Source organism: Miniopterus schreibersii, assembly GCF_964146895.1.
Source record: "Miniopterus schreibersii genome assembly, chromosome: 7".
Classification (NCBI taxonomy): Eukaryota; Metazoa; Chordata; class Mammalia; order Chiroptera; family Miniopteridae; genus Miniopterus; species Miniopterus schreibersii.
Window position 1 is genome coordinate 4,022,541 of NC_138108.1, and position 25,847 is coordinate 4,048,387.

Here is a 25,847-nt window from a genome sequence, read left to right on the forward strand (position 1 = left end):
CAGTGGCAGTTCGTCCCAGACCAACCCCGAGCCTGTCCCCAGGGCCCCCTTTTCTCTGACTTCTTAGTGAGCCAAAGCAGCCCAGCCTTGGCTCGTTTCCCAGCCCTTCCTTGTTTCACTGTCCCCAGCTTTGATAAATGCCCTCTAGAATTCACCGGGACTCCTGTTGTTAAACCTTCCCTGCACGGTCAAGAACCCACAGACCGCCCGGCGGGGCGGGGCTCAGCAGTTGAGCGTCGACGACGTAAGATCCAGGAGATCGGGGTTCGATTCCTAGTCAGGGCACATGCCCGGTTGTGGGCTCGATCCCCAGTGGGGGGCGTGCAGTGGGCAGCGGATCAATGACTCATCATTGATGTTTTTCTCTCTCTCCCTCTCTCTGAAATCAATAAAGATATATTTAAAAAACAACAACAAAAACCCACACACTACTCGCTGGCCACAGGCAGACCCACTCAGCCCAGGTGTCCTGTCCCGTGACATGTGTGCCTGCAGGGAGCAGGCCGGAGTGGCGCCCTGTGCCCTGTACACGACGTTGACCTCGACTCCCTTGGACATTGGCTGGAGCCCAGGCATGGTCTGCTCTCCGATGATTAGGAGCTAAGAGCATTCCTCCTATCCAGCGATCCCGCCTCCGGGTGTGCACCCAGAACTAAAGCAGGCTCTCCAAGACACTATTGCACCCCCACATTCATAGCAGCACTACCTGCAGCAGCCAGGAGGGGTGTCAGGGCCCAGGTCAGGCTGCTGCGCCGCGTCCCAGGGTGGCCTCTTGATTATTTCCAACTGCAGTCACCTGGGAGGCAGCAGGAGCCGGAGCAGCCCTGACCCTGCTCTGTGGCCCTGGAAGCAGGAGGTAACTCTCCGGGGGACAGGTGCCCTTCCTGCTCCGGAGCCCCGAGACACAACTTCTCACAGCCAGGCACCCGAGGGGCGAGCTGCGCAAACACGCCGCCCGGCCCGTTCCTTCTCAGAGCAGCGCCTTTCTACGTCCTGTCGGTTTCTCAGAAACGTGTTTGTCTAAAAAGTATTAAAAGGTGCCTGGTTCCATCATTTTTCTTTCTTTTTTTTTGTTCTCACTCTAGGATATTTTTTCCATAGATTTTTTTGAGAGTGGAAGGGAGGGAGAGGGTGGGGAGAGAAAGGGAGAAACATCGACGTGAGAGACACATCCACCGGTTGCAGGGAGGGAACCTGCAACCCAGATGCGTGCCCTTGACTGGGAGCTGAGCCCGAGACCCTTCAGTGTGAGGGCCGACACTCCAACCACTGAGCCACACCGGCCAGGGCAGTTCGATCATTTTTTTTTTTTTTTTTTTAAATATCTTTACTGATTTCAGAGAGAGGGAGAGGGAGAGAGAGAAACATCGATAAGAGAGTCACTGATCGGCTGCCTCCTGCAACGCCCCCGACTGGGGATCGAGCCCGCAACCCGGGCATGTGCCCTGACCGGGAACCGAACCCCAACCTCCTGGATCCTAGGTCGATGCTTAACCGCTGAGCCACGCCGGCCAGGCAGTCTGATCACTTCTCGAGCCTCATGTTCTGACCCGAGCACCACGCCCTTGCGCAGGTGTTAAACTGGTGTTTCTCCTTGAGGACTCACTAGCGCTTTAACGTCCTAATCTGTGTCCCAACATTTGAGGTTTTGCAGCGTGAACTCTCAGGCTGCTTACGGAGCCTGACTCCGCTCCCAGGCCTGGAATCGGCCCACAGAGTGAAGTCTCTCTGCGCTGCCTGACTTGTGCTGAGCAACCCAGAGCTCGTGTTCTGCAGCCTGAGCCAGAGCCAGGACCTTTGACAAGTGCCTCCTGGTGTTACCCATTGTTCTTGCACCTCTGAGCCAGCAGATGGGTGAATTTTGCAGCTGCCCCACCTCTCGAGGCACCAGTGGTGGAGGTGTGTGGCCTTCCCGGAGCCACTCGCCTCTTTGATCAGCAGCCGCCACGTTGACTTTGGAAACCTTGCTCTGTCTCCTGCACTTTGGAAGATGTCTTTGGTTCACACTGAGGGCTATGTCCCTGATTTGCAAATTGTATCTGAATAAAACTCTTTTAATTCATTTTGGAATGTCTGTTATCTTGTTAATCTAGTCGTGTCAATTTATTACTAGTCCAGAATTAAGAACTAAAGGGTAGAAGGGGAGAATTCTCCCCTCTCCCACAGGCACAAGCAACTTGCATGTCCATCCACAGATGAATGAAAAGCGAAATGTGATGTCCATACTGTGGGTGGAAACGGGGCTCTATGGAAAGGAACCTCACGGGGCCATCTGACCATAAATTCCTACCTGGGCAGGTCATGCTGGGCAGTCACGCCCCAGGCCTGTAACTTCTTTAGTGAAAAGCTTTAAGCCAGCCCTGGCCTTTGCTCTGGTGCGTCTAGGTTAACACAGCTCAGATATACCAGCAGCAATACCTCTCGAGAGGTATTAGAGCAGCCGATAGAACCTTGAGGGTAAAGTTCCTTCGTCCCCACAGTCTATATATTAAAAACAGATACACACCTGACCAAAAGAAACCATAAAAAGAGACAGCGCAGAGGTCACATTACAGAAAGGGTTTAAGTTCATAGCCTCAGTCATGTGCGAATTCACTCTTCATCCAGGTGTGGAACGCACCCCCCCCCCTTGTTTAAGGTCAGCAGAGGCATCGGGCCTCCTCCCACTCGTGGGGCTCACGTCTTCCGTCTGCTTCAGCACCTCTCCAGCTCCACCCCTGGACTCTGTGGGCCGACCCGGGATGGCGGCCTCTGCGGCAGGGCCTGGGGCCGAGCCCTTGTGCGGAGCTGCCACAGCGGGGCCAGCAGCCTCGTCGGCAGCCCTGCCCTACCCGGGCCACACCGCCGCCTCCAGGCTGGCAGCTGCCCAGGGTCTGGCCCCTCACCCTGCACTGCCTGGTCTTGGTTCAGACACAATAAACAGCCCCGAGGGCTCCACCCATGCAGCCAAGACGGCCACCTGAGTCTTGGAGCTGAAACCCTTAGGCAGCATTTTAACTGAGAGGGAATATGAGGTTGCTTGTCAGCAGAAATTTTATTTACTGGGATAATGGAGTTTGATGTACCCATTGCTGAATGTACAGGACACCTTTCAAACCCACTATAGCTCCATTCTTGCTAAGGAAAAAAGAATTTTTTGTTTTTACTTTTAATGTTTATCCAAGTTACACATGAATGTGAAGCATAGAATAGCTCCATGTTTTTACAACCAAGCAAGAAAAGTGGTCCCCTTCTCCCTGCTGGTCCCTCCTCACGGGCAGTCACCTTCCCCTCTTGGCTTTTTCTTTTGATATTTACCAGTTTCTAAATCACGTACTTGTGCATTTTTTAACTGTCGGCTCTATCTATGGCTATCTTGTGTTGCAATTTTGTTCCTGTCACCCATTGGGGTGTGGTGAGCCATACCCGACCCACCTAAACCACCACCACCCTTTATTTATTTGATCACAAATCTGCTATTTGGGCAGCTCCTGAAGGAGACAGCCACGTCTGCTCTTCGCGGCCTCAGCTGGGGTGCCCGGACAGGAGCTGGGGACCCACTCCCCGAGGAGGTTGTCCTAGGCCGACAAACTGGCTCCTCTCCACATGGGCTTCTCCACAGGCTGCTTTAGCTTCCCTGCAATATGACAGCTGCATTCTAAGAGACAGGAGGAAGCTGCCGGTTTCTTAGGGCCTGGGTCTGAAAACCAGCCCACTGTCACGTTGGACATTTCTACCTGGTAGCAGCCACAGGGCCTGTCCAGATTCAAGGGAGGGGACATAGATTCCATTTCTATTTCATTAATTAACTTAGCAGCTCCATTGGGGTATAATTGACAAATAGGAATTGTATATACGTATTTAAGGTGCAAAACTTGATGTTTTGATACATGTATACACCGTGAAATGACCACCATAATCAAGCTAATTAACATAACCTCACAGTCACCATTTTCTCTTTGTGGTAAGAGCATTTAAGATCTGCCCTCTTAGCCACGGCCAGGCAGCTCAGTTGGTTAGAGTATTGTCCCAATACGCCAAGGTTGCAGGTTTGACCCCTGGTCAGGGCACATACAAGAATCAACCAATGGCCCAGCTGGTGTGACTCAATGGATTCAGCATCATCCCATGCACCAACAGGCCACCAGACTGATTCCTGACCTGGGCACATGCCCGGGTTTTGGGCTCAGTCCCCAGGAGCGGGTGTGCAGAGGCAGCCAATCAATGATTCTCACTCACCCATCACTGATGTTTCTATCTCCCTCTCCCTTCCTCTCGCTCTAAAATCAATAAAAACATTAAAAAAAAATCAACCAATGAATGCATAAATAAGTGGAACAACAAATCGATGTCTTTCTCCCCTCCCTAAAAATAAAATTATTTTTAAAAAAGACCTACTCTCTTAGCAAATTTCAAGCATACAACACAGTATTGTTATCTATATCACCATGCTGTACATTAGGTCTCCAGAACTCATTCATTTTCTAACTGAAACCTTCTACCCTTTGACCCAGAGCTCCTAATTCTTTCCCTCCCCCCCCACCCTGGGAACCACCACTCTCCTCTCTGCCTGTATTTTAGATTCCACATATGAGAACATACAGTATTTCTTTCTGTGCTTGGCTTATATCACTTAGCATAACATCCTCTAGTTCATCCAGGCTGTCATAAATGGCAGGATGTCCTCTTTAAAGGCTGAATAACATTCCATTTTATGTATGTACCACATCTTCTTTACCCATTCATCTGCAGGACACTTGGGTTGTGTCCTCATCTCGGCTTGATCATGAGGACCTGCTTGCCCACGTGCTGGGTGTCAGCACTCTCCTAACCTCGATTTCCGTCTTTTTAAAAAATACATTTTATTGACTTCAGGAAGAGGAAGGGAGAGAGAGGTAGAAACATCAATGATGAGCCACTGATTGGCCGCCTCCTGCACGCCCCCTACTGGGGATCGAGCCCACAACCCGGGCATGTGCCCTGCTGGGAATCGAACCTCGATCTCCCAGATCCTAGGTTGATGCTCAACTGCTGAGCCACACCGGCCGGGCCCTTTGCCATTTTTTCTGGGCACTGTCCCTTCATGGCTGGGAATATACAACCCAGACTCGGAACTTTGCTAGAACCTCGTTATATGGTGACATTTTTTTGTGTCTGTCTCTCTCCCCCATGGCAATACAGGAAAACACAGCCTTGCTCATGTGTCCGCACAGCCATGCAGGTGGTCTGGGACAGCTGAAGAAGGAATGAGTCTTCCTTAAAGAGTTTTTATTGATTTTTAGAGAGAGAGGAAGGGAGAGGGAGAGAGAAACATCGATGAGAGAGAAGCGTCCATTGGCTGCCTCCTGCACTCCCCCTACTGGGGATTAAGCTGGCAACCTGGGCATGTGCCCTGACCGGGAATTGAACCAGTGACCTCTCGGTGGATGGACAACAATGAGTCTTCCTTTTAATCTTTTTTTAAGTTTTTCCACCTTTTTTTTTTATTCTTTAAAAAAAATTATTTGTTTTGCAAGTCTTCCTTTGTGATGAGTTTCGTTTCATCACCCCTTTTGTCAAGTCCCCTGAGCGTGGTGCCACAGGAAGCACTGTCTTCCTTCTTGGACCCGTGGACATGGTCCCACCCACACCATGCACATGAATGGAGTCATGGCTGCATGTGTGGGTGCAGATGGAGGGCCCAGACAGTGGGGTGTGGTGGAAGGCAGGTGCCTGAGCCCTAGTCCTAGCTGGGCAGTCTTGCTATATCACCTTGGCCCTTTCTGGGTGCAGTTTCCACTCCTGTCAAATGGGGTGGTGGGATGGGGCTGCTATGGCCCCGTGGCTCTAGGGACATCAGGGCGAGGCCTGCCTCTGCCTCCCACGCAAGTTCCGGCAGCAAAGACCTTCCTTGCTGACCAAGCCAGCTGTTCCTCATGAGGCCTGGAGGCGCTGGGGCATATGGAGGGATGTCCGGTCTGGGTCCACGCTGCCCGGGAGGGGGCCCCAACACTGACCCACCGCGTCCCTGAAGGACACCACCCCATGGGCGCTGCTCTGCCCTCAGCTCCCAGGCTCTGAGGGAGGTCCTGGGGGACAGAGCTAGAGAGGAGGGCTGCTCCTCCTCCGAGGATGGGGCAGTTGAGGGACAGGGTTGGCATGTCTCAACCCTGGGCACTTACTGTGAGGCCACCCAGGCCAGGGCAGCACCCGGAAACCTCCTCATCCAAATACCAAACCACCAGGTGCTCACCTCTCTTCTCTTCCACATACTTGGTTCTAGAAGGCTCTGGGGACAGGAGCAGAAAGGGGATGGTGGCCCCTGGGACATCTTGGAAATGGCAGGATGGACAGACTGAAGGCTGACTGAGGTGTCAGAGGAGAGAAAGGAACAGGGGGCAGGTAGAGACGTATCCTTTGTCCCTCTGGGACCCAGCCCAGTGCGGGGTGGACCATGAGCCACAGCCTGCCAGTGACAGACAGAGGCGCTGTGAGGTACTGCGTTGAATTTTTCTCTGAAGGAAATTCACTATAACTAGACCAAATGAGCTGTTAATATGAACCCCCAGGAAACATGTGGTGAAGCCGGGGGCCTTGGTCACCATGGTTTTCACACTAGTTTCTGACAGCTCCTGGGAAGGCAAACTGTGGTTTCCAAGTTTGGTGGGAAGAAGCATGTGCTGTGCTGTGGTCGGGCCCGCTGGAGAGAGAGTGCTGTCCAGGGGCCTGCCGTCTCTGTCCATGTCCCTGAAGATGGTGGCATCAGTAGACCAGAATGCCTGACAGGTGACTAGGCTGGGCTGGGCCACCAGGAGCCCGTTTCCCCCTCCCTAGTTGGGAAGGCCAGTTTGCGGGCCCCTCACTTTGCTCCCAGACTCCCTTGATGTTGCCAGGGTGCAAGACTGGGACTGAAGGTGCTGAGCAACCAGCTTGAACCAAGGGAGACAGGGCCAGAGTTCTGGCCTGGGGGGGGGGGGCGGGTGTCACAGGACCCACACTGCATCCCGAGGCCCAGTGGGCTGGCAGACAGAGAGGAAGTGGTGGGGGCAGGGATGGACAGCTAGCAGGCGGCAGGGCGATGGGTGAGCTTGCCACCTTGCATACTAATTATATTTCTAATCAGCCAGAACGATATGTCAGGTGGCGAGCTCCGTGAATCATCCTGGAACTGACAGGAAGGTTCCAGAGGGTGGTGATCCAGCTCAGCTGTGAGGGGTGGAGCCTGAGCCAGGGCCCTGCTCCTGGGCCCAAGGGGGCACCCTACTGCCCAGCCTCCCCATGGAGCCCCATACACCAGACTGCACTTCACACTTGATTTTACTCCATGACACTGATTTGCTGAAAACTCCATTTCCTGGGCAGGGGAAGGCAGTAGGTGGCCTCCCAGGAGGACAGGGCACAACTGCTCTGGTGAACACTGGCCAGGCCTCAGTCTTCTGTCTAGCCCCATCCCCTCCCCTCCAGTTCATTTAAAAACTGAGCTGCAAAAATAAAATAGGATGAAAAAAATAAAAACAAAACCCTGAGTTGTTAAAAACCAAATTAAAAATCCCCTTTGGTGTCAAAAGGTCCTATTCCTAAAAGCCAGTGGGTGGGGTAGGCAGGTGGGTGGGGCGGTGCCAGGATGGTGGTTTCAGTCCTCCTTCTCATGGTCATGGTCACTGTCACACTCCTTGTCCTGCAGGCCCAAGAGGTTCTCAGTGCCTGGCCGCTTCAGGATGGCGCTGTACTTGAGGGCTGCAGCCTCTGCCCGCAGCACTACCTCCACCAGGCTGAAGATGGTGACGACCTGTGGCAGAGCAGAGCCCAGCAGTGACATGGGGGGGCTCAAGGGGCTGGCCACAGGCCATGAGGGCCAGGGGCCTATGGCAAAGTCCAGCTCTGCCACCATCTGTCCAGTGGGGCCCCAGGACCACTCGCTCTGCGCCTTTAGGCCTCTGCTGCCAGTCTGAGAGCTGAACCCAATCAGGTACTGATGCTGTGGGTCCTGGTGCCTGGCACACAGTAGGCACTCAGTGTGGACAAACAGCTGGGGTATGGGCTGTCCTTGGGAGCATGTCGTAGGTACAAACTGTTATACAGAATTTGTTGGACAGGAGGTCCATAGCTTTCATTAGATTCTCAAAGGACCCCAAAAGTTAAGGACTTGGTTTTAAAGAGACAGGCAGAGCCTCCCCCAACCTCCACCTCTCCTCACAGTGAGTGTCCCCAAGGGAGGGAAGGTGGTGCCAGAAAGCTAGAAGGGGGTGTGGGTAAGCCTGGGTGCTGGGGAAGGCCAGGGGGGTGCAGCCCAGGAGGCAGGAGGAGGGCTCCCCAAGTGCCAGGGGTGGACAGGGACACAGTGGTGCTCTGGGAAAGTAGCCCCAGCCCCAGTTCTAACCTGCTGCACTGGCTCCTGCTCCAGGTCCTCAGGATCCCAGACAAGTGTGAGCACCGGCTTCTTGCCCACCCTCTGGAAGTGGTGGGACCGCAGGGGCAGGGCCTGGGGTGCACAGAGCTGGGTCTCAGGTCTTGGGCTCTGGGTACCACCTCCTAACCTTTGATCCTGCACAGCCCTGATGCTGGGAAGTAGCCTCCTGCCTTGGCCCACCTCCAACTGGCCTCAGGGAGCTCCCTGCCCTGAGGGCCAGCCCAGCAGCTGGTGTTTGACTTTCCAGGGGTGACCCCCCCCCCATCTTCACCTCTGGCCAGCTTCAGGGCGGCCCTGCCAGGCCATCTTCCACTGAGGCAGGATAAGGCCAGTACTTAGGCTCTGTGTGTTATTTGGGGAAGCGGTGGGTCTGCCTTTGCTCCTCAGGACCTGGGCCAGAGGACCAGGCACCTGAGGCTGGAGGGCTACTGCCCCCTGCTGGCACTAGGTGTTAGCACAGACTGAGGGTTGGGTTGTCTGCAGAGATGATCTAGACCTGAACTTCTGTAGCGCTCATTAAACATCAAGACTCAAGGACAAGAACGCTGATTGGTCCCAGCTGGTCTCTATTCTGTCTCTTCTCTTTTACTACATGTTGTTAATATCATGCTCATTCCACACTATGTGCTGAGCCCTGCACTCCCTAAAGTGCTTTGGATGTTAACCCCAAGGTAGGCTGAAGCAGCTCCATCAGGTGGCCTTAGACAGGCACCAAGACTTGGAATGAACAGCCACCAGGGGCAAAGGGTGGTTTTTTTCCTTTTGTTTAGGGGAAATTGCCTCCAGAGTGGCCATGGACCATTCTTTCTGATCTTTTCTTCCCCCATGTTTCTATAAAAAATCTCACAAAACCTGCCTGCCCTACCATCCTATACCAGTTGTGGAGGGACCTGTTTTATGGTTGCCTAAGTCCTTGGAGAAGATGGCCTGGATCCCCTTCCCAGACAGACACAGCTGGGTGTCTTGGCAGGGCCCATGGGTGGGCTTGGTGCTGGGTGGGGGAGGGGAGCAAGGTCAGGGGCTCCATGCCTTCTGCCCCATGTGCCGGCTCGGCTCACACCTGGGCGAGGGTGCAGTGCAGTGTCACCACCATAGCCTGGATCCTCAGTGTGGATGGGGACAGCAGGGTCCTCGACCTGTGCTCCCATCCTCCATGCTTGTGTGTCCACAGAGGGCTGTCCCTGGGCCAGAACCCCCAGATCCTAGGGAACTAGGAAGGAGGCCTCAGTGGAGGGGAATGGGACAGAAGGGGAAAACAGTGCTAAGTGGGTGTCTGGGAGGGGACAGGGCAAGGGAACTACATGGCCTCGTACTCATCTCACAGTCCAGGAGCTTCTGCACCCTGTAGCTGGCCTCTGCCCACCCAGCAGGTACCTCACGTGGCCTGGTGGCCCTGCACTCACATTGCAGTAGATGCGCTTGTGCACCCCATAGCGCAGCACCAGCACGTCGAAGGCTTGGTTCAGGACACCCAGCACCATGGCTTCTGACTCCAAGGGGCCACTCTCCTGCAGGGCAGGGCAGGCTCCAGCCAAGGCTTGGCAACGGGATATGGCGTCCCCCCAGGGCCTACCCCGGCTGCTGAAGGCCCCAGGACTCCTCCAGGGCCCTTGTGAGCAGCTGCCCAGGAGGGAAGGTGGGGCAAAGGGGAGGGGAGGAGGAGTAAGGAAGATGGACTTACCTTGACCAGGACGGCGAAGAAGAGGTGGGTGCTGAGCTCGTGCACGCGCTTGGACGCCATGCGGCGGTCGTTGCAGTGGTCGGCCTGCTTCTGCAGGGCACTGGGCTCCACATCTGGCACCTCCCTGTAGCCTGAAAAGAGGGTGGTTGGGGGGCTGCTGGTGGGGGCATTGCTCTGTGTGTACTGGCCAAGGCTGGGTGATGGGCAGCGTGGTGACCTGGGACCAGGCAAGTTGAGGCCTGGCAGGCCCATGCGGAGCCAAGGCCTCCTCCTGCCCAGCTCCAGAGGCTGAGAATGGTGGGGTGGCCTTTCGCTTTTAATGAGCCCTAATGTGGCTCCTTCCACAGGTACTCACAGGGAGTTTCTCGCCCAGGCTCCCTGCTGCTGGGGCTGCCCACCCCTTCGAACTTCCACAGTCACCGCAGTGCAGCCTCCGGGCACCCACTCTGGGGGGGGGGGGGCGCGAGCTGGGCACCGGCCTGCATTCAGAGTGGTGCCCCTTACCGAGTGCGGCAGCCAGGAGCCGGTGCACCACAATGTCAGGGAAGCGGCGGATGGGTGAGGTGAAGTGTGTGTAGAGCGGGACGTTGAGTGCGTAGTGCCGGAACTGCTCCGGGTCCTGCAGCATCCCCGAGCAGAAGTATAGCGCCATCTGGGGGAGTGGGCACTCTTAGAGCCTGGCCAGGCCAGGTGGGGCTGGGCCAGAGGCTCCATACCCTCTGCTCCCAACACTCCACCCTGTGCTAGCCAAGGGAAGCAACAGTTCGCCAGCCTGCCAGCCTCAGCCCCTCTGTCCCTGATCATCTGTCCTGGGGCTAAGACCCAGGTATGAGTTCTAAAGGCCCTTCGCAGGGCAGGAATTATGATGGGTGTAGGAAGGAACACCTAGTTGCTCTAGGGGCCCAGCAAATCGCTCCAGGCAGGAAGGGTCCTGCGGATCCTGGGAGCCCTGGTCACAGGCCCTGAAGCTGCCTGCCCTGTGTCCCTGAGCTCTCAGGGATTCGGGAATCAAGGATGAGCTGCTGCCTGGGAGCAAATGGCCAGGTTCCTTCCTCATCGGAGCCAAAGTCACACCCTGTGTGTTCACTTGCTCGCTCCTGGGCTGCTTGCCATGCTCTCACTCTCACACCCTTCCATGTGCTCGCTCGGCCAAATGGACAGCTGGCTCCAGTTCCTGTGTATGGAGGCCCTGGAACCCTTGGCACAGCTGGTGGTGACCTGCTCGGCTCTCCAACTCGGCTTCTCTTCCAGCTCCTGCTGGGCTCTGGGTGATGTCTGGGGCAAGTCACAGGGGGAGGTGAGAGCTGCCTCCACTCTGAGCCACGTTTGTTCTCAGAGGTGGCCCAGTTCCCCAGGTGAGCTGGGGTGAGGAGGACAGATGACTTTGGCTCCCTTCCGGGCTGGCAAAGGTATCTCTGGGTAGGGTGGGATGGGTGGGGACCATGGCTTTCCCACAGTGACCAGCCCTCCCTATAACAGCCCTGGTATCCTGTTTCAGCAGTTCACCCAGGACTTTAGTGCTCACTGCTGCCACCCCTGCCTGGTCTCCCATCCCGTCTATTCTTGGGGCTGGGAGAACAGGGCACTAGACTGTCTGGTCACTCCCTGCCATCAGATCCCAAGGTGAAGGCTGGCTTCTGAGGTCACTGGCAGGAAAGGCCAGGAAAGGTCCAGTCTTTTTCAGGCTCTGGGTGACTTGGGAGAGGCCTCCTTTCCATGGAGCTCCAGGGCTGGTTTGACCTTGGAGGTGGATGGCTTCTAGGGGCAGAGAATGAGGGCCCTACTGGCCCTGCATGGCACAGCCAGGGGGCAGTTCTTGGGACTTAGGGCCATTGGAGGGCAGAGCAGTGTTGAGCCCATGGCCATAGGTACTCTCTGCCCCCCATGTGGGGTAGCAGGGCTCAAACGGGACCTTCTAGCAGGCCCAGGCAAACTGCCCTTGAGCAGGTGAAGCAGGCAAGACCAAGCCAGAGGTAGCAGATCAGGCTCAGCTCAGGGCCCACCCATCCCAGCTGTTGCCTGGGGAGTCCTCCCCCCTCCCCTCAAGTCCTCTGCATGTGCAGAGGTCATGGGTGCTCCTGGGAGAGGGGGAAGATGGGGGGCAGGCTCCTCCTTACCTGCATGGGCCGGGAGCACATGCTAGTGAGCACCTCCTTCCGGGCCAGTGAGTACTTGTCATCTCCAAATATTTCAGTCAGACTTTTCTAGGAGAAAACCCATGTGATATACAGTCAGGGTTGGGGAGAAGGTTCGGGGGCCCTGTCACCTGCGGAGCATCTGAGACTCAGTTTTAGGGAGGGAGAGTCAGCTGAGGTGCCCAGCCCTACTCACATGGCCATGAGTGGGGTGCAGGGGCCAGAGTCCCCAGCCTGTGTCCCACACTGGGCCTGCCTCATGGACAACAGCTTGGAGGTCAGTCCTTTCACAGGTAGCTGGCCGGCCCGGACAGACTGTTTCCAGCTGTCTGACCCAAGGTACCTCTCCACCCATCCTAGGCTTGGGGCACAGGCAGAAATAGCCTCTCTCTTGGGGGATCAGAGCTAAGGCCATGGAGTCCTCAGCTCCATGAGGCTTAGCTCCAGGCAGGGAACTCTCGACACTGCTTACCATAAGAGACATGCTCTGGCTTCCAATGACCCGGCCCCTACTGAAGGCTTGGGACAAGCCCAGCCCATACCTGGCTACAGGACCCTTCCCACAGCTGAGCCTCAAGGGCTTCCCTCACCTGGTCCTGGAGGGGAGCTAGGCCCACGGCCAGGGCCTTGAGGACTCGGAGGCCTTCTCCTCAGGGCCTCCTCACTCCCCTGCAGGGGAGTCCTGGCTGAAGGGGAACGGGCGCTGGTGGGATGCAGAGGCTCTCACCACCCACTTCCAGGCCTTCCTTCTCCTCCTCCCAACAGGGCCTCTTGCTGCAACCCCCCCCCCCCCCCCAGCTCCCGGGCACTCACATTGAGGGCCCCAGAGGAGGTGAAGTCCATAGGCAGCCCCATCTGGTCACAGAATTCCACCAGGTCATTGAGCATCTTGGTTTGTGGAGGGGGGTGCCGGCGCAGCAGCGCCCTCTCAGGGAAGGTGCGGTAGATTTTGTGGGCCACTGCCATGTTGGCCAAGAGCATGAACTCCTCCACAAGCCTGCAGGGGAGGAATCGGTCAGGGGCCCTGTCCATTCTTTCTGTCCCAGCTGCTCTGCTGGCTGGCTCTCTTGCACCCTCATTCTCAGCCTAGAGATACCCTCCCACCATCCAACCTACTTCCTTCCTCGAGTTGCTTTCTCTTACCCCTGCTCACACCCTCAAGCACTAGTCAGTCCGCATGACCCCTCTGCAGTGTCAGCTTGTGCGCTGTCTCCCCTACTAGATGGGGCTCCTGGAGAGCAGGCACAGGGTCTGTCTCATTCTCTCGCTGCCCGGGGCTTGGCACCCCACCTGACCCACAGCAGGTGCTCAAAAAATATCTCTGCTGAGTGACTAGCCTCTTAGGACACTCAGGGGCACCCCAAGCTATAAGAAAACAATGTGCCCCAAGAACCCAGAGGGCTCCCTGTTCCCAGAAGTGCTGGGCTCCCTCCCTCCCCAGGGAGACGAGGGTTTCTGAGGATGAACGGAGAGTCTCAGGCAGCAAGAGTGACATCACACAGCCTGGGACAAGGCAAAAGTGCTGTTGGGGTGTTCAAACCCCACAGTCAGCCTCCTAGTAGTCAGCACTCTAATTCTGCTCACTTAGTGTACTTAGGATTAGCAACAAGGAGGAAGAGATATGGCTCGCAGAGAACACAGGGAGGAAGGGGGCTGACGGATGGAGGAAGTGCATCAGAACTGAGGGGTCAGACACAGTGGGGAGCTGGGTCACAGAGGCCTGAGCATGCCCCCAATCTAGGGCAGCCTACGTGCTGCTCTCCCACCTGGGGCCCCCATAGATCACACATGTGCACAAGAGCTGAGGCCTCTGGGAAGGAGGCTCACCCACGTCCTGGTGCCATGGTGGCCAGGGTGCCCCGAGTGGGGAAAGTCTTGCTCAGGATAGAAAAGACTCCCGTCTTTAACCTGAACCCCAGTCTGCAAGTCAAGCCTGTGCTTCTCCCACCAAGGCGGAGGTCAGAGAGGAAGCTCCGGCAGGTCGGGCAGTAGCTGGAGGCCCAGCATGAACTTCCCTTTCTGGAGGTGTGGGTAGTGCCGCAGGGTTAGCCTTGTCACCTCACCAAGGAAAGAAAAGTAGCCAGGTGTGCTCTCCTTCCCGAGAGCACACCCACACCTTTCTTCCCTCTCAGGTGTGCATCTCCTAAACTCTAAGGGTCTCCATGAGACTTATAACCAGGGGAGCAATGGGCAGCGGCAGCTCGCCCTGGGCTCACCCCATGAACCTGTCTCCAAGGACCCCTTTTCTCTGACTTTGCAGTGAGCTAACAACAGCACAGCCTAGGCTCATTTCTTTCCTATAACATTTCTGAGAGCCAAAGCAGCCCAGCCTAGGCTCTCTCCTGTAGCTTCTTCTATCCTAAGTCCTTTCTCTTTCATTGTGCCCAGCTTTAATAAACATACTCTAAAAAAAATAAAATAAAAAAGATAGAAAAGTAGCCAGTGACGGGAGGGGGTGAGGGTGGGGCATGAGTGTGTAAAGCTCCTCCTCCCCCAGACTGAGCCAGCCTCAGCAGAAGTGTGGCTCTGGTTTACCAAGCTGTCCCACCAGCACATCTGTCTCTCCCAGAGCCCTCCTTACAAGTCCTGCACTCCTAGCCCCTCCTCCACAGGGCTGCTTTGGACCTGCCCACCATGGGGGAGGGATACAGCCTGGGTGTAGGACGCTGGCTCGGACCTCTGCTGGCCCATGTACCATGCAGGAAGCCAGTGTGGGGAATGAGGAGTTTCTTCATTCCCACCGGGAGGCCCTAACAACCTTTAAAGTGGCCATTCTGACCCTTCCCCTCCCGCATCTGTCCTTTAGCACATTACTTCCTGTGGAAAACCTTTGAGTTCAAGCACCTGAACCCAACGACCAAAAACCTCCTCAGATGAGGTCTGGACCAGGTTCCACATGATCTTGCTGTAGGACCCTGAACAAGTCATGGGCCTCCTCTGACCCTCCTTTTTCTCAAATGTAGAACAGGAACATGGATAAATAGCACCTGCTTTGCAGGGTGGCTGGGAAGACCAACCCTGTGCCTGCCCCATCCTCAGGCTCAAGACACGAGAGGTGTTTCCTCTCTCCCTGCCTTCCCTGCCAAGTGGCCAGAGTGCCCTGTGATTTTCATCCCTGACATCTGTCCCCCTTCCTCGCCCTTTCCATGCCTTCCTGGAAGGCCCAGGCTGCTCTACGCTCACCTGTGTGACAGTCCAGCATAATCTAACCAATGTTTGGTTTTCTTATTTAGATCTTGTCAACACGAGTATCAGTTCCTGCTCAATAAATGTCTGACTGGAATGATTGCCTGCTCTTGGTCAGACACTGCAGGCCACCATCAGCTAAATGCTTCAGATGCATCCATTCGTTCATTCGTTTGTCCCCTCAACAAACATTACTGTGTGCCAGGCAGTTCTAGACTTGTCTCCCCACGCAGTCTGAGAATCGTTGTGGGCAGGGGCACATGTGTTCTTCAGAGCCCCCAGGCTTCAGCCCAGCAGCAGGCTAGGGTGAAGACTTTGGGCTGCATTTTGCCAGCATGGCCAGCAGGGGGCAGCATGCCCCCACAACAGGGCTGCAGGGCAGAGTAGTCGAGCTGAGCTGGGGCAGCTTCTGCCTGTCCCCCACTCTGCTCTCCCCGCCTGGGTCAAAGAAACTGAATGCTTGGGCAGCCTCCCCAGGCAGAGCCGTTCCTGCCTCACCCCTCAAGGTCTTAGGTAAGGAGAACAGGAGGGAAGGGAGGGGGAGAGTGGGGCCAATGTCCAAAGCCCCAGGCAGTGACAACAGACCCCAGTCAAGCTGCTTCCCCTGTGACCTCATTAGTTGTTCTCCCTGGACCCCCAGTACAGTGCTGTGAGTCACCTGAGGCTGGTGAGAGAAAAACAGGTGTGCTCTTATTGACTTTGAGAGAAAAGTCTGGCGAAGCTTTGGATGCAGGGGCTGAACTTAGACAGGTCCTTGGTGCCTGGGGGGGGTGTCCAATTCTCTTTGAGCATCTTAGCCCCTCCCTCACAACAGAGTGGCAGGAGTTAGGAGGGCAGCCTGTGGGATCCTCTCCAAATCAGTTCGCTGATATCAAGCATTCATCCCAGAAAACCGTCAATGTCATCAAATTGGAGGAAGTGCAGCAGCAATAAGCCCGGTTCTCTCAGTGCCGCCATGGCTCATTAGTGTTTTAGGACAGCTGCAGGGACCGTTTCCCCACAACCTGTCCTTAAAATCCTTCCCATCAGCAGGTGGGAGAGGGAGGGGTAAAGAGAACCTGCCACGAGTAAGCATGAGAAAGCAGGAGCGGGGCCTGGAGTGCCAAGGTGGTAAAGCCCTGTGATGGCTGGGAGGGGCGCAGCGCAGATGGAACTGGGTCTCCATGGAATGCGAGAACAGAAAGGCCAAGAAAAGCCAGGCAGCCAACTACCAGATTCCAGAGTTCAGGGTTCACTGTCAAAAATTTGGCCAGGGACCACGGGAAGGAGAACTGGTCTGGCCTGGGGTGTGTCACAGCGCTCCTCTGGGGCCAGCAAAAGCCCCCGCATCAGGATCAGTTCCCTGGAAGGACCGGCAGGGGGCCCCCAACATCTTCCTTCCACAGGGCCTGGGACGTGGCAGGAGCAGCTTAGAACCCAGGAACTTCTGGGCAGGGAAGAGCCTTCGTTTATAAGCTGCAGCCCTGCAGCCCAAGGTCCAGGGGCTCCGGGCTCCCATTCAGTGTTTTTTCCTTCATCAAAGCCAGCTCTGGGTCTAAGGGTTGCACTCAGCCAGGGAAAGAGGGTGATTACAAGAGGAGCTCTGGCATCTGACCTCATCAGCAAGCACCCCTTCACCCTGATCTCCTTCCGTGTTTGAGGGGCAGTGCTGCACACAAAGACCTGCAGCCAGGCCTTAGACGATGCCCCAAGCTGTTCTGGGTGGTTAGGACGCACTGCTGAGAGCAAACTGCACACACTGGGGCTTGGGAGCCTGAGTGGGGATGGAGCCCTGAACGCTGCCCTGATCATAACCCCTCCCCTCCCCTTCTCCCAGCATGGCACAAGCATGAGATCACTCAGTCCTGCTGGGGGGTGGGGGTGGGGGAGCTGGAACTCAGCAACTGCCTGACAACTGCTCTAAATAGGGGCTCAGGAATGGCTGCCAGCCAGGATCACCTTCCAGAACAGCAAGCCAAGCCCTTGGAGACGAGGCCTTAGTCCCAGGCCTGGCATCTGCTGAGCATCTGGAGCCAGTGCCACTGGGGGTCCACCACTCCGGAGGTCTGGGGCAGGCTCTGCTGTGACAGACAGCTGCACGGCCAGCTGGGGGCCATGCACTCACTTGCAGCATCCCACCTACCTGTGCTCTGGGCCTCCAGGCGCTGGAGGGCGAGGCAGAAGGACAGGTGAGAGGCTTCTTGTTCCAGGGAGGAGCTGAACAAGCCCAGAGGTGTCAGTCCCTCACCTGCTATGGCAGATGGCAGGTAAGAAGACCACAAGCAACCTACACACAAGTACACACACTCCTCCCACAGCAAAAACAACTCTGGTCTATAATGGTGCTTCCCAAAAGGTGTTACTGTCACTTAAAGAATAAAGTATAGTCTTGGCCGGCTAGCTCAGTTGGTTGTGTTGTCCTGTGCACCAAAAGGTTGACGGTTCGATTCCTGATCAGGGCACATGTCTGGGTTATGGGTTCGATCCCTGGTTGGGTGTGTACAGGAGGCAACTGATCAATGTTTCTCTCTCACATTGATGTTTCTCTCTCTTTCTCTCCCTTCCTCTCTTTTCTAAATCAATAAAAACATATCCTCAGGTAAGGATTAAAAAAAAAGAAGAAAGTATAAATATATGTGATGTGCTGGAGATTATTTTGTTTGATGTTCTATGACGGGGCAGCCTTTGCCTTTAGGGGGCTAATGTTACCCTTACCAGGAGGAGCTCCTGGATGCAGCACTGGCTGCTCACTGATGACTGAACCTGTCTGGGCAGCATCTTACAGGGAAAGATTTGGGAAAGGCCGCTCCACCTGGCAGGGATCAGGCAGTGGCTAAATGAGAACTGGGCTAAAACACTGCCCTTTCAGAAGAAGGATGCCCATCCCTGACCATCCAGGAACTGGACTGAGTGCCCCTCTGCTCATCTGGAAGGCGGTGGCTGTGCTTTGTGCCTGTGGCCATGGAAAACCCTCTGGTGAGGCTCCTGCTCTTCACCTCTCCTGACCCTACTTCCTTCCTTGTTCAGGCCAAGCCACCCGGAGAGGAGGAGGGGCTGGTGGTTACCAGCTCAGCAGATCAATACTTGGGTGATTTCAGATAAATTTCTTAACCTCTCTGAATCTCAATTATCTGAAAAACGGGTATGCAATACACAAGTGTCTTGCCTTAATTAGATGTTCCATCATTATTATGATACTGTGATGTGAATGACCCAGGACTGGGGCTGAACATGTCAAGATGCCCAGAGGCCTCTGCTGTTCTCTTACAATGCCTCCCACTGGGTCCAGCCTCCATCTCTTACCAAGGCCTCCCTACTTCTAGTTGTACCTGCTCTGCTTCCTTCTTCACACCAAAAGTGGTGGATCCTTTCTTTCTTGAGGGCAAACCTGTCACTTTCCTCTCTTGCCTGAAGCCCTTCAGCAGCTACCACTGCCCTCAAGACAGTTAGTTCCACCTCCTGTAAAGTGAGGTTTACCAAGCTGGTGTCATGTGCCCAGATCACCTCTCCTTTGTCCCCGCCGCCTCCCTCACACTTCAACCATCCTGAGTTCTTGGCTCTTCTAGCTTCTGTCCCTTTGCACCGCTGTTCCCTCAGCCTGGGATCCTGGACCATTCTTCTCCCATCTCTGTCTTAGATGTTCCTTCATCCAGGGAGGCGGCATGAGGTGCCCACCTTATGAGCCGTGCCCCCTGGGCACCCTATTTGTATCCCACCTTGGCATTTAGCCCACACTACTGACCATGGCTGTATCTCCCCTCCCCCCAATGCTGCCCACCCTAGTGCTGGTGCAAGGCCTGGCACAGTGCAGACACTCGATAAACCTGTGTAGAATGGAAGATTCACAGGATGGGCATGCTCCAGAGTTGGGAGGGCTAGGTCTGCCACCATACCCCTTTCTGCTCGGGCACACACTCCTCACACATATACTTCTGACTCCTTATACCTGCTGCCAGGGGTTGTAGCTAATTTAAAGCTCTGCCTGAGCTCCACTGAGATCCCCAGACCAGGCGAGAGAGAAGCAACACCTGCTCCTCCCTTCCCTCCCTCGGTCTACAGAGTACCGTGCGCGTCCACAGCAAGCCCGTGGCATTATCCAGAACCAGCCGGAGTGCTCCCCTCCCCACAGAGCCCTTAGCTTGTTTCTCTTTGTTCTCTTACTCATCCTCGGACCCTTCTGAGCCGCTGCTGTGGGCTGGGTCAGCGAGAGGGACGAGACACCAGCAAGCACCAGTGACAGATGGCGAGCTGCAGCCCATGAAACCCTCCTGTGGCCTGGGAGCATCTTTACTCTTTCTCTTTGTGGGGACAAAAAGGAAAGGTGTGGCCCCACGCCCCACTACTCCCTGAGAGCAGCTGGGATTCACAAACAGGGCTGTGTGACCTCAAGGCCCTGCTGCAGCCAGACAGCGCTGGCCTGGCCTCCCAGAGCCCCAGCCCTGGGAGGAGATATGTCCAGAAACGCAAGATCAGTTCCAAGAGATGGCAAGGAGGAGGGAGACACTTTACACAAAGGGGTGAAGCTGTAACGGTGTGAAGGCAGAACAATAATAAAGCAGGTATGCTGGAGACTAAGGCGTCGAGGGGAGGAGGGCTGTGTGGTGGGGGATGGGACTTCACCTGAGGGTTCTGGGAGGGTTGCAGGACTAGGAACCCTCCCAGAAGAGGGAGAAGAGCCCAGCGACGGTGGGACACAGATCAGAGGCCACGTGCAGTTAGGATGGAAGTTGAAGAGGCTGAGAGCTGGCAAGAAGCAGCCAGAGGCAGCAAGAAAGGGTCGCACCATGGTCCAGAGATACATAGAAGGTGAGGCTCTCAGGGTGGACAAGACTGTCACCCTGTCACCAGGCACAGAGAGTAAGACAGGAGAGGAGGGGAACTGGAGGGTGGTGAGGTGGCTGAGAAGGAAAGTGGTGTGAGAGGAGGGCATAAGGCCGAGCTGGGCTGTTGTCCACAATGCCAGCGCTGCGGTGAAGAGGAGGGGCCACTGGACTTGGCAAGTAGGAGCTCTGAGTCTCAGTGGCGGTAGGGGTGGGGAAGTCAATTCAGAAAACCAGAGATTAAAGAGTGAGGGAGGCCGTCAAGGTTATGGGTGAAAGAAGCAAGTGTTCAAGTTTCGTCTCTGTAATGTTTTCTATTCCTGTTTTAAGTATTCAAAAGATCTGAATGTGCTTTCAGAGGCCAAGGAGCTAACGTGAGAAAGAGCTCGAGTTGAGTACGTGCCCAGCCAGCATTCGAGGAGGAAGGGGCTGTCCAAGGAAGGGCAGCCTCCCCGGGCAGGTCCAGACAGGGGGCATTGGTCCCTGTACTGTGGCCCTGGAGGCATGGTCCAGATTTAGGTCAGCACTGAGCTGAACACAGCCGAGCAGGCTGCTGTCCCGTCCCTCAGCAGAGGGAGGCTGGTGCCGGTAGGCAGGTCAAGCCCCCTAGCCTGAGGGTTAAGGGCCTTCATGCTCAGGCTCTCCGCTCCCCTGCACTTACCCTCTCAACCCTGCCTGGCAAGAGAGGCTGGGCCTCCGAGGATGTTCTGTTTCCAGATCCATTTTACCAGCTAAACCAGATGAGAAACTTGCCCCACCCCTTCCACACGCAGAACACTCAGAAAGCGGCTTTGGAAACGACCGGGAGCCAAGCAGCCAGGGCAGTGGCATGGCTGTTGTCCAAACCTGAAAATGCATCAGTTTTCAAAGACCAAAACCAAGTGAGAGACCAGAAGAGCCTCCTCTGCCCTCAGCCACAGGGCACTTGTCACAATCTGTGGGAGTCTCATGCAGATGGAATCAGGCCACTCACAGACTGTTCAATTAGCTCTTAGTGAAAACTGCTAACTGGGAAATCTGATAAGAACTGCCCCCAGCCAGTCTCAAGTTCATTTCTTCTGAAGGGCAGATCTTTCCCACTTGGGCACAGCCACACAGTGGGCCTGGGAGTCCTTGGGCTCCTCATCAGCCACGAAGGCAGCAGGGTCTCTCAGAAGACCTTTGCACGTGACCACAGCCCCTTCTTCAAGGCTGAGCAGCCTGCAGGGCTGGAGGCAGTGGCCACCCTCCTGGGGGACCTGCTGCTCTCCTGCGGCCCCACATCGAGGGTAGTGTGGCGGAACACTGGAAGGGCCCCAGGCTGAGGAGCACTGGAGTGAGAGCTGCCAGGCTGGGAAACTAAAGCTCTCTGCTGCAGTTCTCTCCTAGGCCAGGCCAGGGTGGAGCTGGTGGCCTGGGAGCTGGAAAGCGGAGGCCTGGAGAGAGGGAGCTGCAGGCAGAATAGGCCAAGGGGGTGGGGGGCCCACCAGAGGAAATTTGGCAGACTGACTGATGGGTGCCCACCCACAGCTGACTGGGCATCCCACTTCAAGCATCTGAGTGGAGGGTGCTGCAGCCCTAGGGCTGCCCACACGTCAGAGCTTGGGCCTCTTGCTGACCCCTCTCCTCCCGGGCTCGCTGCAACCTGCTGAGCATTTGGACATTCCCATGAAACCACAGGGAAGTGAATGGGGCCTAGTTCACAGGCATGGAAAACCCCCGAGGAGAAGGCCTCTGGAGCCAGACATAACAGGCCCTGTGGGTGAGGCTGGAGCCAGGTTTCCTCTTCTGTGAGGCTAAACCCACTCCAGTCCTTTCTATAGGTTCAGCAGGCGGGGCCCAGCTGCAGGGAGCATGGTTCAGCTGCTTGTTTTTCTAGCTCAAAGGAAGTCTCCAGAGGCTAGGCCTCCGGAGCACGGGCCCTCGGGCCCTGCCAAAGGGAGGCCCAGTGGCTGCGGTAGGCAGGGGGCGGGGGCTTGCTGGGGAGCCGGGTTGACAGGCAGAAAGCCCTTTGTCAGCGTAAAGAGAAGCCTCGTTCCCTTCCCAAGGTTCAGGTCTCTGCTCAGGGAGGCACAGGGCAGGCCCAAGCAGCAGTGCCGGGCTTGCTCATGGCAGAGAACTCCCCTAAGCAGAACCAGGTGGCAGTGTCTGCTGTGCGGCCGTGTAGAGCTGGGCAATCAGGGCTTGCTGGCTCCACTGTGGTGTTGACACACATGCCTCTCTCCACTTCTAGCTGCTGCCCAACTGGAATTGGAACTGCTGACCAGAGGGGGTGTGGCCAAGACACAGAGGCCCAGCCACCCGGGGGAGCCACTGCAGGGTCCCCAACAGCTCTGCTGTCCTGCTTGGACTTCGGGGCCAGGGGTCTCTTCATGCCCCAGTCCGACAATGGGGGCTGGTTCTGTAGCCTTGGACAAGCTCCGTGGGGCCAGCTAAGGCACCACTGATACTGGGAGGGATCAATTTTGATTTTAAAGTTAGGCTTTGGGCATGCAGCTCTTCGAAAGAGAAGGGTGTGCCGGAATACACAGGTGCTTGTCTCCCCCCACCCCAAACACACACACACCCCACAGACGACAGCTAGATAAGGGAGGATGAGACACATGTTCCTGGGAAGCCCAGCTGCTTTGTTTTTGCAAGTTGAGAAAGCTTTGCTCACCTTCCCAGACGCTCTTGGCCCCACTGTTGCTGGAGCAGCTCCCACTGAGGGCCACCACCCCAGGCTCATGGCCACTAACGGCTACAAGGGAAAAAGAGCAGCTGCTGGTCTCAGGCTGAGCTGTCTATGTGCAGCATCTCAACTCCTCACGGAAGCCTTGCATAGGGAGGGGCGTTCCAGCCCTAACCTTTACAGAGGGACACCAGGTGTCTGAAAGGCCAAGTATAGGGAGCGCGTAGGTCACATCTCCAGACCGTGGCAGGGCTGTGATGTGGAGACTGGTCTTTTTGACTCCAGAGACTGTTCTTCACCGTCACACTGCAGGTGGGGAGGGCCTTCCAGGGTCACTGAGGCCCCGGCCTGCCTGGGGCAGGTGAAGGAAAAGTAATGTGTCTAGGAGAAGAGGGTTTTCTGGACTGGGCAAAACAGGAATCTGGTTCCTCAGCCATAAAGAGGGAATCTGTGTTTTTGTGTCTCCCCCAACCTCAGCGATTGAGATCTACAGAGGCTGGGCGCTGCCGGAGTGGGCCAGCCAAGGTGGCAAGGCCTGCAAAGGCTCTCAGCACCAGGGATGTGGCTTCTTGAACCAAAGGCTGTAGCTCCCTTGGTCCCTGTAGCTCTTGCTGGCTGGCTCCTGGCCTCAGCCCAGCTCCCCACCAAGTCACAAGGAAATGGGCATCTCCATACCCTGTCATTGGGCCTCCTCTTGGCTGATGGGCACCAGACTCTCTGGGATTCCCCCTGGGGCTTCAACACTGCTGCCTCTTCCTGCCACACCCCAGCCCATCTTCTCCACGCTGTCCTACTGAATTTTCAAGGCTCAGCTCAGGCCCAGAACTTGTCACTGGATCACCAATTTTCCTGCCTGGGTAGCAGGCCTCGCTCATCTCTGCATCCCAGGGCTAAGGGCATGTGTAGGTGCTGATGAAAAGTTAGTGGAACAAATAGGTGCCTACTGCTCCACAGAAAACACTGAGGGGAAAACAAGGCCTGTTTTGGGAATGAGAGTGCAGCAACCAGGAGAAGGGCCTGGGAGTGGCAGTTCAGTTCCTGCGGCTTCCTTTTGGCTATCCCTGCTGGAAGGCAGGTGCCTGAACTCGGTAGAAAGAATGAAGACAGCTTCTGCTGGCCTAGGGGGACTCAGTGAATCTGCTCTAGTGAGATTCCTACTCGCCCGTGGGTGGTTATTGCTTAGACCCAGCACAAGGTGATGGTGTGCTGGCACATGTGGTGGTCACCTGATCAATGAATACTCTTATCCAAGGGCAGTCTGCCCTATTATAAATATGAAACCCAGCTGATAATTAAAGAACTCTCTCTTCCTGGGCTGTTTCCACTGAACTAACACTTGTCTTGTCACCCACTGGGATGCAGTATGTTGAGTCTGGCACAGCTCTTCATACATGACTTTTAAAATATTGACCCACAGTTTTATGAACTAGGTTCAGAGTGGTTTAAATGAATATGTTCCCATCCAGAGCCTTGGGCTCCCCAACATCATCATGTCCCTGCTCAGACACACACAGCCAACATCCATGGGGCACCGAGGCACCAGCTCTCCCTCGGCACATGGGAAGGGGCAGGTAGGGGAGTGCAAGGAGACAGCTGGTTTTACCCCATCTCTCCCCCAGGGCTCTGGCCACTGAAAGCTGCCAGACAAGGCTGTGTAAAGACTTCAGCCCTCTGGGTGCCACCCTCCACTCTACTTTAGACCCAAGGCCAGAACAATCAGATTAGGCCCTTCACCCTCCAGGTGGGCTGAGTTGATAGAGAGTCAGACTGCGAGGCCAGCAAATGCCAACGTCAGGGCTCCATCGTTCACTTCCCTGACCAGCTGCTCCAAGTTCCTCTTTTAAGGCAGCCCAGGTGTAGAGGAGCCCTGTTTATCTACGACTTAGAGACGCTCTAAGAAAGCTAGGCACCTGGGACACTGGCAAGATTTTTGCATCAGCAGTGGCCTTCACGAGTAGCTCAGGCCAGGCGGGGCAGCCATTCATGACTGGGAGGACTAGTTGGTTCCACCCAGGCCTCTGTCAGGTAAGCTCTGCTCTCCTGGGCAGAGACCACCACACCCAGGGCTCTCTGGCCTCAGCCTGGCTGCCCCCAGCTGGGAGGAGGCCCTGCCCAAGGCCCCACAGGGCCCGGTGTGGGTCCCTGGCTGCAGCTCCTCCCACGATCAGGCCTGGCATACTGTTAAGTATTTCATACATATTCATTACTATTATTATAAAAACCTTAAGGTGTCAAGAGTCTGCTGTTATTAACAAATAGAAGAATGTTAACATAGAACACAAGGGGTAAGAGCAGAGGCAGCCAGCTTCCGGAGCTGGTCAGCCAGCACTTGCTGGGCATCTACAGCATTCCAGGCATCGTGCTGGGGCTGGGACAGATACCACCCTTGCCCTTGGGCACAGGAATCAGAAGATGGACACGTAGTCATCCCTCCTTCCTCCCTGGGTTCCCCCATCAATTCTTTTAGAGTCATAAACTGGCTCTTTCTTGGGCACTTATTTCCTGAGCTCCCACAAAGTGTTCTTAGCACTGTGGGCAATAGATCCCTCAGACGATCTAAGCAAAGTGGTTTTATGCTCACCCGCCACCCTCTACCCACAAAGAGGTTTCTACAACGCCCAAGACAGGAGCCTGCCTCACAGGGCACACAGGAGCGTGTTGTGTGTGTGAGGGGGGTCTGAGGTACACAAGCAACATGAGAGTTATGTCTGATGACATGGACAGCTGGAAAAAGCCCAAGGAGGTGAAGAATTCCTTCAGCTTCAAGGACAGAACACTGGAGAATCTGATGGCTTCTTAGAATATTTACGACACAAAAGATGGCAACCAGCTAATTGGTCTTTGGTCTATGCTGAAGACTAACAAGAGGGACAGATTTAGATTGAACTGGAGGGCTGAGAGAACTAAGGAAGAACTTTCTAGCATGACAAACGCACTAAACAATTCAGTTCAAAGTCGATTTAAAGAGCACAGCCTTGTCTCGCTTGTCTGGAACTCGACAGCACACAATCTTGAATATCGGAAACAT

The 25,847-nt window shown here is 55.5% G+C and overlaps 1 protein-coding gene across 2 annotated transcripts in view; it reads right to left on the bottom strand.

Annotated features, from left to right (window-relative positions):
- Positions 1 to 5,471: 5,471 nt before the first annotated feature.
- Positions 5,472 to 25,847, bottom strand: part of DIS3L2 (DIS3 like 3'-5' exoribonuclease 2) — a 215,250-nt gene continuing 194,874 nt past the window's right edge. For both annotated transcript variants that reach the window (XM_081142279.1, XM_081142280.1), the window contains exons 15-21: positions 12,998 to 13,181; positions 12,167 to 12,253; positions 10,554 to 10,701; positions 10,050 to 10,180; positions 9,772 to 9,876; positions 8,339 to 8,440; positions 5,472 to 7,747 (exon numbers count right to left, since the gene is read on the bottom strand). In XM_081142279.1, coding sequence (XP_080998405.1) covers positions 7,592 to 7,747; positions 8,339 to 8,440; positions 9,772 to 9,876; positions 10,050 to 10,180; positions 10,554 to 10,701; positions 12,167 to 12,253; positions 12,998 to 13,181 — 913 coding nt within the window. In that variant the 3' untranslated portion in view covers positions 5,472 to 7,591. The remainder of the gene's footprint in view (positions 7,748 to 8,338; positions 8,441 to 9,771; positions 9,877 to 10,049; positions 10,181 to 10,553; positions 10,702 to 12,166; positions 12,254 to 12,997; positions 13,182 to 25,847) is intronic.